The sequence below is a fragment of the Neodiprion virginianus genome, chromosome 6 (genome assembly GCF_021901495.1).
Source record: "Neodiprion virginianus isolate iyNeoVirg1 chromosome 6, iyNeoVirg1.1, whole genome shotgun sequence".
Classification (NCBI taxonomy): domain Eukaryota; kingdom Metazoa; phylum Arthropoda; class Insecta; order Hymenoptera; family Diprionidae; genus Neodiprion; species Neodiprion virginianus.
The window spans coordinates 23,448,993-23,469,649 of record NC_060882.1 but is presented as its reverse complement, the minus strand read 5'-3'; the positions used below and the strand labels follow the sequence as shown (position 1 = coordinate 23,469,649).

Below are 20,657 nucleotides of genomic sequence, written 5' to 3'. Positions count from 1 at the left end.
GTACAGTTCCTCCGTGCAGTTGAAAGAGAGCAAACTCAATCTGTAGTTCTTTGAAACTTCGAGGAGGATTTATTTACTTTTAATTCCGTAGGTTCTAGCAGTTTCTTGAGAGATATGGAAACTATAGCTTCGATCATTCTGATCGACCTGTACCTGTATCTGTCCTACTCAAACTGACAATGAATCGGAGAATCCTACAGAGTTTATTCGATTTCATACTGTGATTATCACTGTCGAAAAAAATCATTCCAGGAATGCTCACGATGAGCTCAAATTATGGAACTTTGGTTGACTCCGTCGGTCACGGTTTCAGAGTTTCGAACTCTTAGACCAACTTGAACAGTTTTGCGGCTGTTGAAGTGTGAAAAATAATGAGGTTCGCAAGACCTTACTTTGGCAATTGCGTTACTGGAGATCATGAGCGAAATACAACCGTCTAAAATATTTGGAATTTATTCAAAAAGTTGAAAGAAATCACGAGGTGTACAGACTCGTTCGAATTCTCAACTCGAGCCGAAATCGCGCCTTCAACTTTATTGCTTAGTAATTATAAATTCTGTATAATCGAGGTATTCTCTCAACTTCTGCTTTTCGAATGGGCCATCTTCCGTCCTCATTTTCATCACTTGAAACGGGGATGACGTACGCGCTACGTTCAATTAAGTTTATAGAACCAACCGGCAGCGCTTAAAGGGCGGGTATAATATAACTCCGTCTTAATTCGTTTTCCGGGATAAGCTGCCGTTGAAGGTTCCGGAAAGCTCGGTCGTCTCTGCAGGTAGCTTTCGGAAGGCATTGGTACCGAAGCCGTAGCGGATAATTTTACGAGGAACGTTTTAGCGCCCCTTTGATCGCTTTCAACTTTCGGTGGTAAGCTCCGTGGGGTTTATTTGTGGAATTTTTCACGTTTGCATGCACGTGTCTAGTAACACGTGTCGCTGGGCTGAGGCCTGAATTGGCGCATCACCTATTTTTACGACCACTTGAGCTTAGCCGTTACTGCAACCCCTGATAGAGTGGAACCAGCGATTATATGAGGTACGTGAACGGCTTGGACAAACGAGTTGTGGGTGGGACGTGAGGTTGACAGGGTTGACATTGACTGAACGGCTGAGCGCGTTGCCTCGCCAGATGCTGCAGCAGGGTTTAAATGCAACGAGAAAAAACGGAATTTAAAGTTGGATAAAAAAATGTTTATACTCACGAGCAGACTGGCCCGGGGGCTTTGTGGTTTAACGTAACGTATGCAAGAAGAAGAAGAATGGCACGAGATTTATACTGTATCAATAAATTCTACCCAATATTTTCATTTGAGTCATTGTCAGACCAAAGACATATGGTAATACACAGAATTTTAAACAATCCTGATATCGAGGGCGTGTCGAAAAAAATCGCACTTAAATCATGTCTCTATTATATACTCCCAGAAATTAGCTCAAAGAGTATTCGAACGTAAATGTGCAGTAGGAATGACGTTCCAGCTGGAGGTTACAATGCCGTAAAATGTTGAACCAGAGCGGCGGTAAAATTTTATTTTACCCACGCAAACACATTAAATTGACATTTGATATTTGCGGTCGATTTTTACGTCCCTATTTTATGTATAAACTTACACTCCACATCCGTCTGCCAGCGTTTCTCTGACGTAAACGAGCATATACAGGCTATACCATGTTGTGGGATAAAAATTTCAGACCCCGTTCTCGTGGTTTTATCCTTTCTACATTGTATACGGTTATACATATAGATATACACGCACGTATGCTGCACGTTTTATTTCTTGATATCAGGAATTCAGAAAAATATGACTTGAGATTTGATTTCTCTGTCTATACATCGGAATGATGGCCGAGAGCTTGAATTTGATATTTCGCCGCCTCTCAGTTTTTGTATCATGGATTTTATATGTCTCGAGGAAAATGATAGCTCGGGATGGTAGAGCGCGATAATTGAAAGATGAATGATTTTCAATTGACATTCATAATTGATCTATAATTCAAATTTTATCCGCGTTCGTGAAAAAGCTTGGGATCGGGAAATTCACACGCCTAAGAGATACTTGAGCCATCTTTTGCCCAAAATCGTTTCAAATCGCGTCCATTCCGGTTCCGCCATCCAACTTGTTCTTGCCTCCAAAAAATTAGGTACTTCGTTCATCGAAAATAGCTCCTCGTAATTCTGCAAGTAATTGAACATAAACGTACGTGATTGAAAATTTTCTTGGTCAGATGCTGAATCAACTTGTTACAGCGAAGTGTCATTGTTATATTCACCGTTTTTCTCATCCTGCTGTAATCGTCGTTGTAAATTCTTGGACCGTTTCTCGCGTGATCCGGTATCGTTTTAGTACCGTGTAGAATCAGAGTCAAATTACCGATATCTCCGCTGTTGTTCTGCGGCCCGACCTGTGATGTATGCAAATTAGATTTCCCGGCAGCCGACAAATATTATTGTCTCCTTGAAGGCTTAGCGTACATACAAATTTCGGTGAATAATACATGCACGTACTCACCGAATCTGATATCTGGAGCTGCCATATCCCACGAGGGACTTCACCCCAGCTTGCCACTGACATAAACCTCCAGTTGAGAAAACCCTCGTCAGAGTCATCCAGCGTTCTGGGAGCCAAAATGCGAACACGCGTTCCTTGGTATTGGCAACAACAAATACGGTGTGAATACAGTGCCGGGTGAATTTGCTTTGTCGTATAAATTTCTCCTCTCATGCAATTTAACGTTGAATATTTTCTGCAGTTATTGTCAGTCGATAATATATACGGGAATGTTAGAGAGGCTGAGGTAGTTTTTACTTACCGGATGGTGACGTCAGATGCATCTTCACTGCACCCCGTATCGCGTACCGTATGTTGACTTCCACTTGAACATGTTCCAAGTAGTTTATTTCATTTTCATCCCTGGCGCAGCCATCCGTATCAAAGGTGACGTGAACGGGGTTGCCGTAGGTTAACGTTTTGTTCGAGCTAACAACACACGAAAGCCATGAAGAAGACACGTTCGTGTCATTCGCAGAGTCGAGTTTTGTTCTTCAATATTACAACACGGTGCTCTGTCGTTCCGGAATCTTAACTAATTGCAGGCGTTATTCTTCTTTTAATTCTCTCTACCTAGCTCGTCAAAAGTGGGTCGCTGTTTCTGCTAGCTCGAAAGCTTGGCGTTGATGTTTTCGTGCAATTTCAAGTCTTATTTTTCACGGCCGTAGTGTTGCGAGGGTGTCAGTCGGGGCTCGTTGACAGGCTAGAGTTAACGTAAGGGGAGAAAACCGCTAGGAAACAGAGGCGTAGAGGGATTTGAAGTGAGCGTCAGAATGTGCGCGTCACAGGGATGTTTAATTCACAAACTCAGGAAGCGTCTCGGCCTCCGCCTCCCTTTCTCCCACACTTTGTCGAGTCCTCATCATTATTTGACGCGGAAGGATGCCCCGGCGTGCGGTGAAATGCCCTGAATTCATCCGGTTAGAGAGTGTGCCTCTATAACGTTTCGTTCTTTTATGCATACAAATAACTCTAAATAGCTTAGCGCGTCCCATCACTCACTGCCTCATAATTGTTCAGAGGTTTGTGCATAGAATACGGCGATGTAAAAGGGAACCCGAGCCATCCTTCTCCCCTAGTCGCGCTAATTGACATGGATTGGATTGATCGCCACAGGGACAATCCGCGATCAATTTACCTATTATTTAACTTTTAGCCTGATTGCGATCTGTACTTACACGTAATCCGCCGGCACGTGGCACTCTTTTTTATCAGGAACGGTCGTCCAGTTGTATCCCGTTGTTACGAGGGCGTAAGCATTCATGAGGCCGAAGCCAAATCTCGGATTGAACCAGAATCCAGCTGCGTTCTTGAACCAGCCGGGATTTTCACTGTTTTAATAAAGAGAATGTATGGAACGCGGTTCGATACGGAGCCGAAGGCTGTTCAATCGGGTGGGCGATAACGAAATTTCACTTTAGGGAAAACATCGAACCATTTTCAGAGAAAATCCTCCCAGGCATATACGTATGGAATTTTTTACCTGCGGGCTACGTTATGAACAAATAGTTCGTACCGTAAAGAGACGCATAAATTGATCATTTATGGTTTAGTAAAGCTGCTGGTAAAAGAGGTCGAACCGTTTCGCGAAAGGTAAACATCGATGGGTAGCTCTGCAGTATCAATTTGTACAACCCTCGGGAATCGAAGAAACGAGCAAAATTCGATGGAGCGTGAAATGCGCTTGATTTCAAACGAGAGCTGCTTGCTAAATTTTGCAAACGGGTCACGATCGTATTTACGCCGTTTCCGTATTACGGCGAAACCAATCTGCTATAGAATTGAACACTTCACGATTACATGTCTGCGATATGCCCACCTCTGCACTTTTCCGAGTCGATCTAGAAAAATTCGAATTCTCGAAGCTGCGACTATCTACAGTATACGAAGTCATTCTCCTCAGACAAATCGGAAATGTGTTGAATTAACGCAACAGGTTTTCTCGCTTATCATTATTCGTCAAACACTTCTCAATTGAATTTTCTCGAAGCCATTCCCGTACCATGATCCGAAAATTTTCCGGGATTTTTTACTCTTTTGAGTTTATAGAAAAACCCGACTAACTTGTTTTTACATGAAAAATGCGCACTTGCCTTAAGGGTACGTATTCCGACGTCCAGACAACCAGATGCTGCACGTCTCTCCACGTCAAGTTTTCACTGAAAGAGAATACTACTCATGAATTCCTCAACTTGTTGAACGTATTCGTTTCAGCAGTGCCGCTATGCGTGTGGTGGATTCTTGTCTAATTGTAAGTTCACGTGTAGGTGAACTTGAAATGCTGATTTAGAAGTAGGGAAGTTACGAGATATTCACGTACACGCCGGAGTAATTATCGTTTTGATGTGTCTGACTGAAATTGAATTCGAGATGAAAGGTTTCATCTCGCTTTTTGTCATCTAACTTTCCTGCGAATTATATACATAGCAACTCGTGACATCTGGCAACTTTCAAAAGTTCATCATCTGTTACGCTGTGGTCTAATTTCTGTCTAGACGAAGCAAGTTATATATATCTGTGTGCATGTGTTATATACACAGCACGTTATTTTCAAAAGGGATTATATCTTCTTATCCGAAATAGTAGCTTTCTCAATTTTGTCGTCAGCTATTTTAAACTCTACGCCTGAGTCCGCCTTTTTCGACTTAATCGCGCGTCATGAATACAGAAAAATTGGTTAAAACGTCTTAACATAAACAGCTGCGGAAATACAAGAACTTTCCGTTCTTCGACAGTGTAACTTTCGAACCATATTAGTTGCAACGACTTGCGACCGGTCAAAGTCGTTTTTTTCCAAAAAAAAAAATGTGTCAATTCAATGTATTAGCTGTAATTTGCTAGTATATCTGAGTCTTATGATCCTGACGCTCAAAGTCGTCAATCTTGATTTACTTAATTTAATCAGCCCTGAATCTGGCAAATTTATGTATGTATATATATATACGGATAATATAAACCCGCTGGTTTCTAATTCGCTTTAATTACTACGTGAAATATAGGGATTGATTGTTTTTAACGGTCGTTATGTAACCTTCAGCTAATTGGTACTGGAAATAAAGCATTCTTGTTACTCACTTGACTTGTAAAGCGAGTGCCAAAATACCTGCTGCTAATGGCGCTGACGCCGACGTCCCTGTATGTCTGGTAGTGCAAGTATTTCGCAGATCAGTTGTAGCCTGGAAATTTGAGTTAAAAAATTGGGCCAACTCTGATTTTATGCGGTCCTAAAATTTATAAAATTCTTTTTAATACGGACCTAAAAAAAAATAAAAATTCCCCAAGAGACAAGGGTTCATATCCTATGGGCAAACTGCTGGAAAATTTTTTCAACGAGTGATTTAACGAAGAGTAAAGACCGAGCCCTCCTGTTTCCTGCAGTAATTTATCACTCGGTGTGGTGTAATGGGTAAATATACCGTTTTCCGAGAGCCGTTTCAAGGGAGATACGATACAATTCACGAAGTGGAGTCACGGAATAAAATATAGAAGAAAAAAGTTCGAGGGTAATTAAAAGATTCGTGATATCGAGTATTGCAATTTACAAACAAGGGAAAATCATTCGTCTAACTTTGAGTCTATCTGCGTATAACAAGTTTCTCGGCCAACTATTTAATGCTTTATCAAAATCATTTGGAAAGCAAAGAAGCAGCAGGTTTTTGGCGGAAATACATGGCTTCTCAAGTACAATTTTATCTTTTTTCGTATTCCGACAACGCTCTGCAACTTTGCGTTTTGTCTCTTAGAGGAATTTTAACTTAATTTCAAATTACCAAGTTCAAGTATCGTACACTATCAATTTCCTTAAAAAAAAAAGCAACTCACAATCATTTGATCGTGATAAGCTCCGCTGCTGTAAGTCGTGGCTAGTGTGGCAGGGCAGCGTTCTCCGTACCAAGGAAACCTTCCTGTTTGACTTGCGGAACCCACGGCAACGGTGTAGATGCTTCCGACGTATCCGTCACATCCGCAATCGTCAGCCCTCGAACCCCCGTTACCCGAGGCCCAAACGTAAATACAACCCTTGCCGTTGCGACCCTAGAATTAATACACACTGTGTGATTGAAGCTTACAATTAATGGCGTATTTTGAGACTTCATTGTCAGTTGGTAATTATGTAATTGAAGTTGAGGCGAATTCTTTGACTTGAACGCAACGGGAGTACGTGAGATATATCGCGTTAAGCTTCATACCAGCCTTTCCCATCATTATTTTCTATCTCTCTCTCTCTCTCATTCTGAAATATTGACGTTTCGAATATAAAGCAGTATACGATCTTTGTGCGAAATTCTCGTGAACAGAGGCGAGGGAAAATATAAATTTTGGACGAGAAAAGAGTTTTTCTGTTGAAAATGTTGTACGTCAAAATAACTATTTGATGTTTATAGTATATATGTATATATATATATATATACATATATGTATATGTATATGTATATACATTGTAAGTAATTGCGGTGTGTACTTTCCTAGATTATAAGTTGGTATCAATTCAATACTATTAGATGTTGAATTTCTAAATTGGCCATAAAAATTCCCCTACATTACTCCACGCAAGCCAATTTTGGTCAATTTTAAAAGCACTATTTTTTACTGTTTACCGTTACTATATACACATGAGTTTTCACCAGACCCTGGATTCAAAAAATCGCTTTTTTGCGTTGCAAACTTCAAGATCGAGTGCTAAAAAACGCCATCGTGGAATTCTCCGTGAGCCTTTATGCAAATATCAAACCACTTGAGGGATGAACCTTTCCAGAGTTGCGGACGATTTCTACGAGTATTTAGAACCGCAAAACCAGCCTCGTGGAGTGAATAAGATGAATAATAACAACAACAACAACAACAACAATAATAATAATAATAATAATAATGACGAGGCGAAGGGAACCAGAGAAAAAAGGGACAAAGAAAAAACATCCTCCATTACCTGCGTGATCCCCTTGTGAAGAGCTTCCAAAGCGAGACGTCCAGGTGCCTCGAGGCTCCTTCCGTCGTCCGCAGGGCCCCAGGAGGCGGTGTAAATGTCCACGAGGTCTGTGCGGTAGCCGAGCGCCTCACCCTCGACTCTGTCGTTCACCACACCGTCCAAAAGTTTGATACCGCCGATGGAGGCGCCGAAGGCAACGCCAACACCGCATTTTCCATTGTTCGCTCGCATAGAGATTTCCCCGGCGCACCTTGTACCGTGTCCGTTGATTCCTGAAAGATCCAATTAAAACAACCATCCACCGTACTACAATTTCCTGCGGTTATAACACGGGGCCCGAATTTATGAACGTGGTATACCTCGGTGGCAACAAAGCCAGTATTTGTTTTTTTAGTCTACTGTATTTTCTACTTTTTGTTTTAAACTTACTCAAGCCTAGAGTACCGACTTTACGTTGCTCTATTCTCATCAACTTAGCTTTTTACAAAGTGTGGTATTGGACCTGCGCTATTGCGCTAACCAAAAACAAACTCGTATGGCATCGCGAGCGACTCGTTTACAAGTATATCGATTTCTAAACGGGCAGATGGTGAAAAAAATTCATATTTCGTTGAAAAACCATTTGATCGACTTCGCGCTCAAGGCGTAACAGTTTGGTCTACGGGAAGTATGGGACAGAAAAATTATTCAGCTGTATGCAGGATTATAGGTCACTAGAAACGTAGTCATACATGGCAGTGGAGTTTTCCTAATATTTGACATTGTTTGACTGTTGTGATCGCATTGATCGAGATTAATCTGTTGTTGATTACGTAAAACAGGAAAATGGAAATCACAATTCCTCTGCTTTATACAGTTTGTCGTAAATTTTTTAAGCATTGTACTTAAAAAGTACATTTCAATAATAGGAATTTGAATTTTTCACTACGATGATCGGATTTGGCGTTCTGAAGTTATTGTCAGTGGAAAATATTCTTCACAGCAGAAATTGTCAAATTTTAAAACCTCTGTGAAAAGTCTAAAAAGATACCTAGGATTGCTACTTTGTTTTTATGAATAAAAAATTAGCAAAGAAATAGAAAGGGGTGTGGGTTGGATGTTGCTCGAATTAGATACAAATTTTCCCGTATATATTTATACCTATCTGTATACAGGGTCCAACGCGAATTATCTTCAAGTTTTCCAAAGTGAGAAATCGGTACAAATTCAACCCTGTTATCGCCAGAGTTGTGAATAATGCATTACTTTGATAACACATTACTGTATTCATTACACTTGACACTGCGTAATGCGAAATGGATGAGTGTTCCATTACAAATTACAAAAGTAAAGTGTAATGGATGCGTGAACGTTCAATTACAAATATTTATAACAAACTTTTTTACCCCCTTACAATCTATTAAGAGTTGAACCTTGGGAAATGCGAAAATACGTGATTTATTAATTGTGGTGTAGAGTAAGGAAGTTATTTTCAAGTGATAGCTTCCTTATACAGAAAACTTTGTCAGTGCAATAAAACAATGAGAACGCAATGTGTAAGTTTCTATTTTGCGCGTTCTTCTTCTGCGTGAAGAATTTGCCCTGAAGAAACTTTTAGTGAGCGAAGTAAAATAATAATAGAACAATTATTCTATTTGTGATGGAATACTCTCCGTTACATATTATTTTTTTTATTTGCAATGGAGAACTTATCCAATACATATTGCTCAAAGTAATGGGTAATGCGTTGCGTTTACATTTCTATTTTCACAACTCTGGTTATCGCCGATTACCGGTTCTGTTACACCGTGTATATACATGCTCATCCTAAATTGAGTGAAAATTATTCGTCAATTTCGTACATCCGATCGACTTGACGACGAATCCAGATAAAATCGTCACCTCTTTTTTGTTATTATCAAATCCGCATAGATTTTTTAATCGCCAGTGGACATGTGGATGGATAGCGCAAACCGCGCAAACGCATTTCACTCGCCCGAAATACGATGGAGAATTCGAACTTACGCCTGACGCTGCAGGCAACGGCAATTTGATATGCACGTTCAACACTCATCGCGTTCAGTCGGTTCAGGCAGCTAGCTGAAGTACAAAATGTGACAGCGAGGGTGGAATTGAGTGTTATTACGGTGCAGATTCGAAAATCGTGATCAAAAATATTACAGCCTCCAACCCACTTTCTTTGTTCGCCTTTGTTGAATATCATCTCGATGAAAATTGATAAATTGAGTTATATAGAGCCGAGACTGCGTCGTGATAGGAAAGCCTCTTAGATCGTAATTCACGAACCAGGGTCGTTGTACGCTTCTTCTGTTCCTTTACTATGCCTCCTTTCAATCAATCGTCTTTAATTACCTGTGGATTCGTATCGTGGGATTGGATCTGCATCCGCCTCGTTGACGTCATAGCTGATTGCCGCATCCTGAAATAGATATCCATGTTCCAGTAATCGATCATCGGTTACTGAATTCAGTACAGGATACAAAAGCACAAATTTGAATAATCCCTGCAAAACCGGCCGCGGTAAGCGAGCTTGCGAGCTTGCGAGCTTTCTTGCTCGAAAATTCAGAAGACGGAGTTAAACTCGCCGGATAAAATGCAGGGATCTCCACTGTTGGACTTACGTAGTTGCTCTGTAAGTCCTCGTGAGTATATTCGAGCCCGTCATCCAGCACCGCGACCCGAATACCACGACCCGTTATCCCGAGCCGGTAAAGTGGCAGGACGTTGAGGTCCAGCTTCGGGAGATCCTTGGTGGTTCGTGTATCTTGCTAGGTTCAAAAGAGCGCGATATTTTGATTATGGCTATGGCTGTTGTGGATCGGCGATTCAACTACTGATAATTACTTAGCGAAAATAAATTTAGAAATTGTGTGTCATGCGGATCCTCGTAGCTTCGACGTTTCGAACATGTGTTTGTTATTTTACAATGAATTCCGGCTTAGCCATGATTATACGTGAAAGAGCTGACTTTTAACTCTTTGCAGAAAGGACCGATCACTGTTTAATTTAGACTCATATCTGCCCCGGTTTATTCAGCTTTACAAGACCCCACATGGTCGGCTTAGAGTAGATAAAAAGCACACACAATATTACCGTGTTAAAACAAACCCCTACGACGGTATGGCGCATAATTTTCCGATAAGATAAAGGCGCGACATTTGTACAATGAGCCCGGAAGATTACACTGCTTTATATCGTTGACTCGCTGCTTTGTGGGTGAGAGTGAAAACTCTGAAATAGAACACGCGCATCGCAGCTCGCAACGGCGATCGAAAATATTCCTACGCGTTTTGAGGAATATCGCACCTTCGTACAGCGTTTACGTTTGTAATACACTCACCAAGTACCATTCCTGTCCCCAGAGTTCGTCGTTGAACATCTTCGAATTCTCTATCTCTTGGATCGAACGTTTTTTGCGTCTCCTTCCAGCATCTCTTACAGAGATTTTTGAAGCAAATCTTCCACTGCGCTTTTCTGACTCCAACGATTTCTTCACCTGCGTGTAATTTCCCGAAACGGGCAACTCAGCTTCCCCGGCTTTCAGTGGCAGTCGTTTTTCCCTCACCAGCGGCCGCTCTGACTCGAGATCTTCCAAAGACACGTGATCCCGCTTTTCTCGACGTATGACTTTCTGTCGATCCGCCCAGATCACCTGAAATCCATTAATTTTTTTTCAATCCCTGCACAAATTTTCTTAATTTTAATCACGCTCATAACCTGAACAATTTGGACAGGAAAAAAATTCAATATTCCTGCAAACAGTGACGGCCAATTTCATCATATTTTTTACTACGTATTAAAAATTTTACTTGCGAAAAAAATGTATTCCTTGGATTGAGAATCAGAGCACGTGGCTTTTACCGAAATAATTTACCACGTACTGACTCGGTCGTCGGGAAATTCAAAGCTGCATAAATTTTCTCTTCAAAAACTTGTACGTTACGAGAGCAGCGCACGTAACCGCCTACGTTTTGAGTTAAATTCGTTAACCGTTTTACCTTCGCATGCGAGTTCAGAGCCTTTCCAAGTCGTGGATGTCCTCCTCTCTTCTGGTGCTGAGGGCTCTTGTCTTTGTGCCACAAATACGTGTCCTCGAATCCCAGTACCTTAATTAATAGTGTCATAACGCGTTATATGCGAGGTTGTTAAATTCATCATGAACAAAAACTAACCCCTATAATTCACCTTTCAAGTTGATATCAGTATCAAACTCAGCCAACTGACATACGAGAGAGGTAAAATTAGGAACGAGGTAGATCATCGTCTTATTAGTGAATAAATAAATTGAGCACCTTCAGAGGAAAATATACGTTAAGGTGCTTGTTATAATGGCAGTGTTTGCGATGTAACTATCTTTGCGGTAGACAAAAAATTAATCAACATCCGTGATGATTTTTTTCACAGGATAAATTTCCGACATTCCGCCATTTATACAGCTGTACGAGACAATCCAATTTTCGGCTCTGAGAGATTAAGGGAAAGTCCGAATGGGACAGCCAGTTGAACAGAGTTTAGCGCAGACACATCGGGCCGGCCTGGGGTGCAGCAGTATCGTAATTTACAAGCGACGAGCACAATCGATGGGGGTTGCACAATGTGCGGTGCGGTGCGGTGCAGGACCAGGGTGCAGGTTCAACTCCGTGATATCCGGGTGAAAATTGAATCAATATACGCCGATTCCCGCGACTCGGTTTCGGAGCGGCCTCGTGACATAGGGGGTAGTAAATTCGCGTCCCGACGCCCGAAACTCTACGACCCTTCCAGGGACGCTCGCACCAGGATAACATCGACGCTCAGCTGCTAGCTTGCCACCGCAATGGCAGATAGTCCTCGGTTATAAACAGCGCGTACACGCGTGCACGCCAGTCATACGGGCGCACGTGCGTGCGTTCGTCGCCCCTACGATTCCCCGCCCCTTCGCCCCCCGCCCTTTGCCCTCAGACAGCTCCAAGGGCCCGTCGACCTGCCACCTGGCACCGTCAGAGGCGGGATCAGCGTCGCGTGCCGTCCACGTTGTACGCGCCTATGGTGTCGTGGTTGCACGCGCCAGCCAGCTGTGGCATCGATACCATACACGGTGTGTGCCTCCCTCCGTTTTGTGTCTATAGAAAGCCGCAGTGGGCTTCTGGAATCTAGATCTACCTCCTCTGCGTAATACGTCAGACCCTGCCATGTACTAGAAACGTATTATTCCTGCTCCTGGTACTTGCCTCGTGCCCGTTCGTCTGGTCGATGCTTAAATATGCCGTCTTGACATAACTACCCCCCCCCCCCCCCCCCCCCCCACTTTCACACCATCCAGGGGAAAAGCACCGGAGTTTCGATTATACATTTTCGGATAGAAAGTTTTCTTTTTCCCGTAGGATTCGCCAGGTTGAAAATTCTTCCGATAACTGAGACTCTCTCTAGATCCTCTCGAGATTGGAACGCGTTTGCATTAGGTATCAGCAAAATTTTGCGCTACGTTGATCGTACGATTTCAAAGCTCCAGCTTACGACTGCCGGATCAATCCAACTAAACGGTTTACGCTTTCTTTGTATCACCGCACACGATAAGTGGTTTGAAGTAATTTCGGGTTGCGCGCGGTGTGATCTTGATGATTTATTGGACGGGGGGAAAGTTTATTGCTAGCCGCTGCAGCAGCGGCTTATACAGGTGAAGAAATGTCTGATTCTGAGGAGGATGTATAAATAACGAAAGCTGCAGGATGCCAAGAATCGAGAAGGTAGGTCATTACTTCTCCATCAGCGTGATATCTCTTATCCGTATTCAGATTCTCTCACCGACTCGACTTCGCATCTCTCTCTACCTCTCTCTTTCTATCTCTTTCCCTCCCGCACACCGGCTCATCCTTCCTCAATTCCCTCTTGCCCTGTACGTCCCAACGGGTATCTTCTCAGTCCATTTGTTTTGATCGGATTCCCAACTGTCTCGCGTAATCCTGGACCCCTAAGCTCCCTGCAGGCGTCGTCAGCCCCCAATGAAAACCCGAACGTCTCTATCTTTGCTCGTCCTCCACCCCCCCGCAGACTCATTCCCCCGCCTCTCCCCTGCCGTCGTTTCATCTCGTACACCCTTTCATCCCCTACTGCCAAGTCAAGATTAACTATAGCCGCGGTCTTCACTCTGAAAAATGCAACGGCGACGCGACCCTGACTCCGATAACTGCCCCGCTTAATCCTCCTCGTCTTCCGTGCATCCCTCATTTTTCCTCCCGGTCATATTCGAACCAAACTAGTCAAGGAACCTCGTCAAGAGGTTTGATTCTTCTAACGGGTAAGGGCGAAGTCGATGACTAGGATCGAAACGCTGCAGCGAGTATCGGGCTTGAACTTACCGCCTTTAACGGTGAAGATCAACCCCCGTCAAAAGATTTCTCAAGAAAAAGCATGGCGGTAAAGAAAGCCCCCAGCGGTCCCTTTGCTCAGTCCTCTTTATCCTAGGCGGTAGCTATTGGTTTTGATCGAATTCTCGACTGCTGCTCATAATCTCAGCCTGCGACGATCAGGAATCTGGCGTCTGTTATATCTCATTCTAATCTCAATTCCATTTTATTCATTCATGAAGTGATCCCTTGGAAATTAGTTTACTCCTTCGAACGTTTAAAGATTCGAGAAAGAAGTAGAAACAAACAAAAAATAAAAAATGGAAACTGAACAAAGTCTAGCACTAATCTCTTGAGGGTTCGGTTTTTGTTCCCGCATGGGTGAGAGTAGCTTGAAAATGGTCTTTCTATTTGCTAGCCAAGAGCCACCGATTTTCTCATATCTTCTTACTCGACTCAATATAACGCCAATATTTTAGTTAGCGAATGATTCCTCTCCCATTGATTCTCTCGATATTTATACTTTTACCGATATTAAGGTCCCTCGACGGTCGATATATCATATCTGGTAAATATTTACACTCACTTGGAAATCCCTGAACCGGTTTACGCAACCACCCTTATGAGGTTGGCACCTAATTGTATTTACTTTCTCAACAAATTAAACCAGGGTTGGTAGGAACGATTCATCAGCTCACAATAATTAGTCACGATACGAGTTCACCGGTGAAACGGATTACGGGAGGAAGTCTTTGAGTCAAATCTTGAATCAATTTGACACAGTTTTCCGACCCCGGCGACGTTATGCGGGTTACGACTAATCCCCTCGTGGTTATAGGGCCGAAATACACTGTTCCCCAAATTGGAATCTGCGGAGACTAACTTCACAGCTGCTTGCAATTATTGCGCGATTACCTTCTTGTTCTTTGCACCATTATCGCTATCGCTAGTATCGTTTTGCAAACGTCATCGAAATTCTACGCAGAGATGGAGAACCGCCTGATTTTTGTCACTGGTGAAATGACGGTGAACTTCTCGATTTTCGATCTAAGTAAAATAGCGAGCGTCGTTGTTCCTGTTTTTCAACGAAATTGGAGAGGCGTCTAGACCTCGTTGAGAATCGAACTGCAAACAAATTCGGTTCCCAATTAATAACGACGTGATGCCCGGCTAACAATTCAATGCAAAGCAGGATCGCTGATTCAGCAGCTCGACTCTAATTGAAACGAACGACAGTCGGACGGACAGTTCAGCTGGCGGATAGACCTCCGACCCGGGAGCATAAAGGGGGATTGCTAAACCTGTAATGAACTCGACGTCAGTTGTCTAGTTGGCAGGTGTCACTGTCGCGCATGTCTTTCGACGAGCTGTTTATTCAGCGTTATACATATATCCGACCAAGATGTGCCGAGCTGCATCTGTAATCCGGTGATAAAGCCGATTTAACCAGTCAAACCAACTCGAAAAATGCCAGAACTCCACCCGGGTGCTAAGAAAGTGAGGAAAGCTGGGCTTATTCATCCCCCTGACCCTCTGGTCACGTTACCCGCAGTTTCTTTTTTTACGTGCATGCGTGATGCGATTAGTTCCGAGACCCTGCGGAGACGGAATGTTGTATTCCGGTGTCTGGTATGGGGCACCTATCCCTGCACAAAAGAACCACCGCGTAATTAATGTAATAGAGTATTCTAATTGCGCCGGAATTCAACTGCAGCTGGTGTTCCCCTCCTTCTTCCGTGCGGCAGACCGCAATCTGTTCTCCGCAATGCGTACATCCTTCTCTTGTATTGTATCTTGTATGAAGGTACGTGCGCGTTGCATCGCGAGTCTCACCGCGGTTATAATTATTTTATCTAATTAAGCCTACTTGCATAAGTATGTCCCAGACGCTGAAACAAAGCTGCGGTTGGGATTACGCGGAGTCAATCAGCTCATATCTGTCCGAGGTGAATTAGAACCGAACGAATCGCGAACGAAGAGCAAACTCGTGAAAAACGAGATTTTTCAATTAGAAAAATTCATTATTAGTCTTGGCTTCGACGATTCGTGATTGTCGAGTAATCCAGGCGATTTTCCATTTACGGTGAATTTTCCGAGTCTCGCCGGTTGTTGTTCTTCAATTCGGTCGCACAGTGTGGAGGAGACGCATTTTATCTCTTGTTTGTTTTTCACCCAGACCGCCAAGTCCTGCAGGCAGTAAGTACCTATTCCGACGACGCGGTGAGAAAGTTATCATTTTTATAAGGGTATGCTGGGAAATGAGTTGTTGAAGAAAATTGAAGAGTAAAATAAAACGCAAAGTATATTCATGCGGATGACGTACCATACGCGTCATCATACGTGTATCGATTGTCCTTCAACCACCACTCCATTCATGTACTGTATAAAATTCACGTGAAACGGATTTCGCTACAACATAATATACATACATATACGCGCGCGCATACACACACATTTTTTTCGAACTCCGAGAGTGTTTGGCGAACACTTGAAAATAAATTGACTCTTATCGGATTATCGCTTCTACCGATGTGTGCGTGAGTCTGTCGTTACACGAGCGAAAACTCAAGGATATCCGTTTTTACGTACGCGGTAAAACGATGGCCGTACGATCGGCGATGGATATGTACGCAAGATTTTTCAAGAAACAAGAAAAAAAAAAAAAAGGAAAACAAACAAATAGAACTGAAGGTAAAAGGAAATTTTTGTTATTTCTTTACTGCGAACCATTCAACTAGATTCAATCGAAATTTCGTTGAATATTGGACGAATGCAATAAGAAAAAAAAAATTGTCAACCTACGAGAATGGATTCGCGAAATTCACGGAACACCCCAAATCTCTTGTACAATATCACAAAATAGCTTCGTCTCTTTGACTAGCGCGATGGAATAATTTACATTCAATCTTAACATTCAATGACGAAAGCTTTACAGTTGTACTTGCTGAAAAGACGTCGCTTCGCATAACCAGATCTGTACGATGATGCGTGATTACGAGAGGAATAAAAGGATGAGAGTCTCGTGAACGTTTGGATGAAAACTTATTCCGCGAAATTCTCAGCAGATCTTAACGTGCCGTAACGACTAAGCCACACGAGCGAATAATTAGAACGCTTGCACGTTTTATGAAGATTTTAATCTTCCCTCGACGTAATTTTTTCTTTCTTTCTTTCTTGACTTCCCGTCTTCCTCCGATTTATTCATTTCATTTATACGAAACCGAGGGATTGAAGCAAGTGCGGGGCGCGTACTTCTCCGTATCTCCGTTGTAAGGTACAACACGGACAAAGTTGGTCATTCAAGTCTGCGGAATACGTTCACCCATTGAATACCGAATTCAGTTGAGCCGAGCCTTTACTTCAACTCAATTTCAATCGCTGTTTGATGTATTCGAGATAATATATACCGACTTTCGCGGCAAACAATGGCTGTCGCCGAGCCGTTGTGGTCGCAAATATTGCCCGCTGCGAAATGCGAGGTGCACACGTACCGGACCCAGATGTTTGTAGCCGGACTGCAGGGCCAGGAGGGCAGCTATCTCCGGGCCGCCGTCCACCCTGACAACCCATTCGTTTTCATACTCCTCGGGCGTCGCTGACGTCCCGACGCTCTCGGTGGGCGTCGCCGCGGACAGTCGAAGACACAGACTCGTCAGGCAGATGTAAGCGCTGGAAATGATGCATCATGCGATTATATACCGAAGCGGCCGATGATCGCGTGCGGAATTCAATTTTTCCATGAGAATGTGATTTTTAACGAGAACAACTTGGAGCGCGACCGAATTGTGTATCATACCTCTTTATGCATCCGTTTAATTAGCGTCTGGATCTTCGCGGAGTCTTTTGTTGTACCCCGAAGGCTCTTGCTGGTCGTAACGTGAAATTGCTCGGGTTTACAGGCTGCTTTGTCGGCTTACAGGCAGCGAGATTGAAAATGAATCAACATGCCGTGCCGAGGATTTAGAAACTGATTAAAATATTCGGATACAGCGGATGGCTGCCAGCGTTCCGTTCAACGTCTACACTCTCTATATCTATAACGGTAACAGAATGCAGCTATGCACGGGGAAAAGAAATTAAGAAGTTGTTAAGCTCCGTGTATTAGAGGAACGAAACCGGCGGGCGAACCGCATCTTGGATACTGCACATGCGGCAAGCTTGTATTATACATGTATATATAATATATATATGTGTATATATGCGCGTCTGCCTCGGGGTACGGATGTGCATAAAAGCGGATTTCTATTCGTTTTCCACGATTCTCCGGTTATTTATTTCAATTCGAACTCGATCGAACTGACGAAGCGTTACTACCGCGCGTACCGCCAGGAAATATGCTGTTGAGGTATATTTTTTACCTCCGGCTCCCTTTTCTACCTTTCGTTTCTATTTATCCTATACTTTGAACGCAGTCTATCGCTTATACCTCAGAACGTTTCATCGACTATTTGCATCATTATTTTATTTTTCTCTCAACCCGTTGTAATTCTATTTCGCTACGCTGTTCGATTCATTTTTAATTTGAAGGGGATAAATCTTATCCGTATAATGTTGAAAGGAAAATAAGTTACTTCCAAACAAAGTTACACGGTGCATGAAAATCAGGTTGCAATTGTAAAAATTAAAAACTTACTTCAATGATGCGAAAGTTATCATTTCCGTAGATCGTTGATCAGTATCCGTGGTATTTTGGATGTCACAAAGTATGGAGTAAATCTGAAATGAGACACTTTCACGTAGTTTTGAACATTGAATGGAAAATATACTTTCCGAGTGATTCGGTAAATGTATGAGAGGTATGTCCTTCGATCAAAGAAATTCGCTCCACTTTTTATTGAAAACAACAGAACTTGAAAGCTCGCTTCAACCGATTCGGGAAGACATGCGATCGAACAGTGCGTCTAACAATTAGTTGTGATGTTCTTTTGTGTCTCGCGGATGTCAACCCCCCACTTTTTCACCCTGTTGCTCGACTCGTGGTGGGGATTGTAGATGCTATCGTGGGGGTAGGAAACACACGTCTCCGACGGACCAGACGTTGCGCAATCCTTCGAGAAATCGCCTCAAACGTTATTATCCGCGTTTTTCATCCGCGAAACTCGATGCCTCGTCTCTCTTATCGGACCGCTGATAATCGCCTGAAAATTAACATTACTCACGATAAGACAATTACTTCTAGATATCTACTCTCACAGCCGTTTATATACATGAAAAAGATTTTGTACTTTGAGAGAGATTCGCAAGAACCATTCGACGAGATGTATAGATGCAGGTGTTCCTGGTCACTTGGAGAAAAGATCGCTGCTGAGGCATGATCCTGCGACTTTTTGTTCGGATCATTCATTCAGAATCCTGAAACTTTGTCAGAGCAGTACCAGCATCGCTTCATCCCTTGGAATCGTCAAACGGCGTGTTTTAACCAAAAGAACGGAGGTTGTATAGAAAAAGAATGTGGGAAGATAAAAGGAAGCTGAGTGTATATAGGAAAGGAAATGTCTTATAGCTAATATAGTTTTGTCGACGTTTCATCCGAAAATAAACGCGTCCTTTAGTTTGAAAAATAATCTAAAGCACTGGTCTTCTGTCAAAAATATGATTAAATTTTCACGATTGAGCTTTGGAGTTAGTCCTTTGTTTCGTTTTTGCGAGCAGGTCAATCTTCTCATCCGAAGTCACATGTCTCTATTCCAAAACGTCAATTTAATCGAATAATCGAAATAGGTCACGTAGTATTTTTGTTCGAGCGCTGCTGCCTCGAGCGAAATCTGTCTGAACTGCGTTTAAATTTTACCGACCGGAAAACTTATCGAATTTTATTCACACCAGCCTGTTTCGTAGCCGACGGATTTTCAAGAAATTTAATTCTTACCACCGGCCAGCAGCCAATTATCATCGACATTTTCAGCTTTGGAACCAGATGCCGTGATAGTCTACCCGAAAAAGCTCGATCCGGAGCTTTAAAATTCCATCCCTCGTACACAGAACGTTTTAGCGTTCACCATTCACCGCACATCTTTAATTGTAACGTCCTGATCTTTTACTGCCGTTTGTATTAGAATCGTAATCATTTTCCCAAGTTTCCTCTTTAGCGCGTTTTTTCTTTTGGCTCTTTTTCCTCCATTCCACAATATCGCGATTTCCCCTCGTATTTGTATTATCGTACTGTGTCTGCAAAATTTGGCGATCGTCGCGGACTTCTTCCGGGGGGCTGGGAGGGGGTGGGGGGACAAGGCGTCGTTGTTCCCGAAAACTTGGCCAGGAGAATAAATCTTCCTCCCCGCTAAGTCTTATCTCACTATATAGTTGTATACCTGCCTGTATAACTTTGAGTTCATTCGGAAAGGACGCCGCGCCCTATCGTGCCAACTGGATTAACTCGTCGAGTCCCTGGCCAAAACGTTGACTCGGAATTCTCGTCCTTCGCGCTTTGTCCTGACACTAAATCGAAGGGTTATTTATTATAATTGATCGCTCATCAGTAATAAATTTCAATGATCTGTGTTCTTATTTCACGTATCAAGCTTGAAAGCAAGCATCGTGTTTTAATTATTCGGAAAAATTAAAGTCGATCTGTCACGTAGCGTTCAGTGAAAACAAGATTTTATTTTAGGTGAAAAGCATACAGTAAAACTGTGGGCATATTTACCTTGACGGAGGAAAATAGAAAAAATTTAACCAAGCGAGAAGTTCAAACATTGAAAAATACCACCGTGTGGGAAATTTGTCATGAATTAAAAGCTCTCAAGTAATTCACTTGCTTGTCTACTTTTTTCGGTACGATTGTTAAGGGCTACAACTAATATTTTTTTTTTGTCCAAGACAGAAAGGAAAAGAGTTGGAAGCTGGAATTCTC

General features: G+C 42.7%; 2 protein-coding genes across 2 annotated transcripts in view; one reads left to right on the top strand and one right to left on the bottom strand.

Moving 5' to 3' along the window:
* LOC124307950 (hemicentin-2-like) overlaps window positions 1-20,657 on the top strand; it is a 297,325-nt gene that overhangs the window by 18,356 nt on the left and 258,312 nt on the right. The window lies entirely within an intron of this gene.
* On the bottom strand, window positions 589-18,685 carry LOC124307938 (neuroendocrine convertase 1-like). Its single transcript, XM_046770133.1, has 15 exons — window positions 18,438-18,685; window positions 17,296-17,473; window positions 11,477-11,584; window positions 10,819-11,130; window positions 10,100-10,246; window positions 9,831-9,897; window positions 7,479-7,750; window positions 6,374-6,586; window positions 5,627-5,727; window positions 4,645-4,710; window positions 3,730-3,882; window positions 2,814-2,980; window positions 2,513-2,646; window positions 2,274-2,405; window positions 589-2,178 (listed from the first exon to the last, which is right to left on the bottom strand). Exons 1-15 carry the CDS (start codon window positions 18,458-18,460, stop codon window positions 2,041-2,043), a joined length of 2,211 nt encoding a protein of 736 aa, XP_046626089.1. The 5' UTR covers window positions 18,461-18,685; the 3' UTR covers window positions 589-2,040.

Coding starts and splice junctions, on each gene's coding strand:
- LOC124307938 (XM_046770133.1), bottom strand. CDS start 18,460: ATGATAACTTTCGCATCATTGAA. Junction 11,585..17,295: donor GCTACAAACATCTGGGTCCG/GTACGTGTGCAC, acceptor CTATTAATTAAG/GTACTGGGATTCGAGGACAC. Junction 7,751..9,830: donor CCCACGATACGAATCCACAG/GTAATTAAAGAC, acceptor TGGATCTTTCAG/GAATCAACGGACACGGTACA.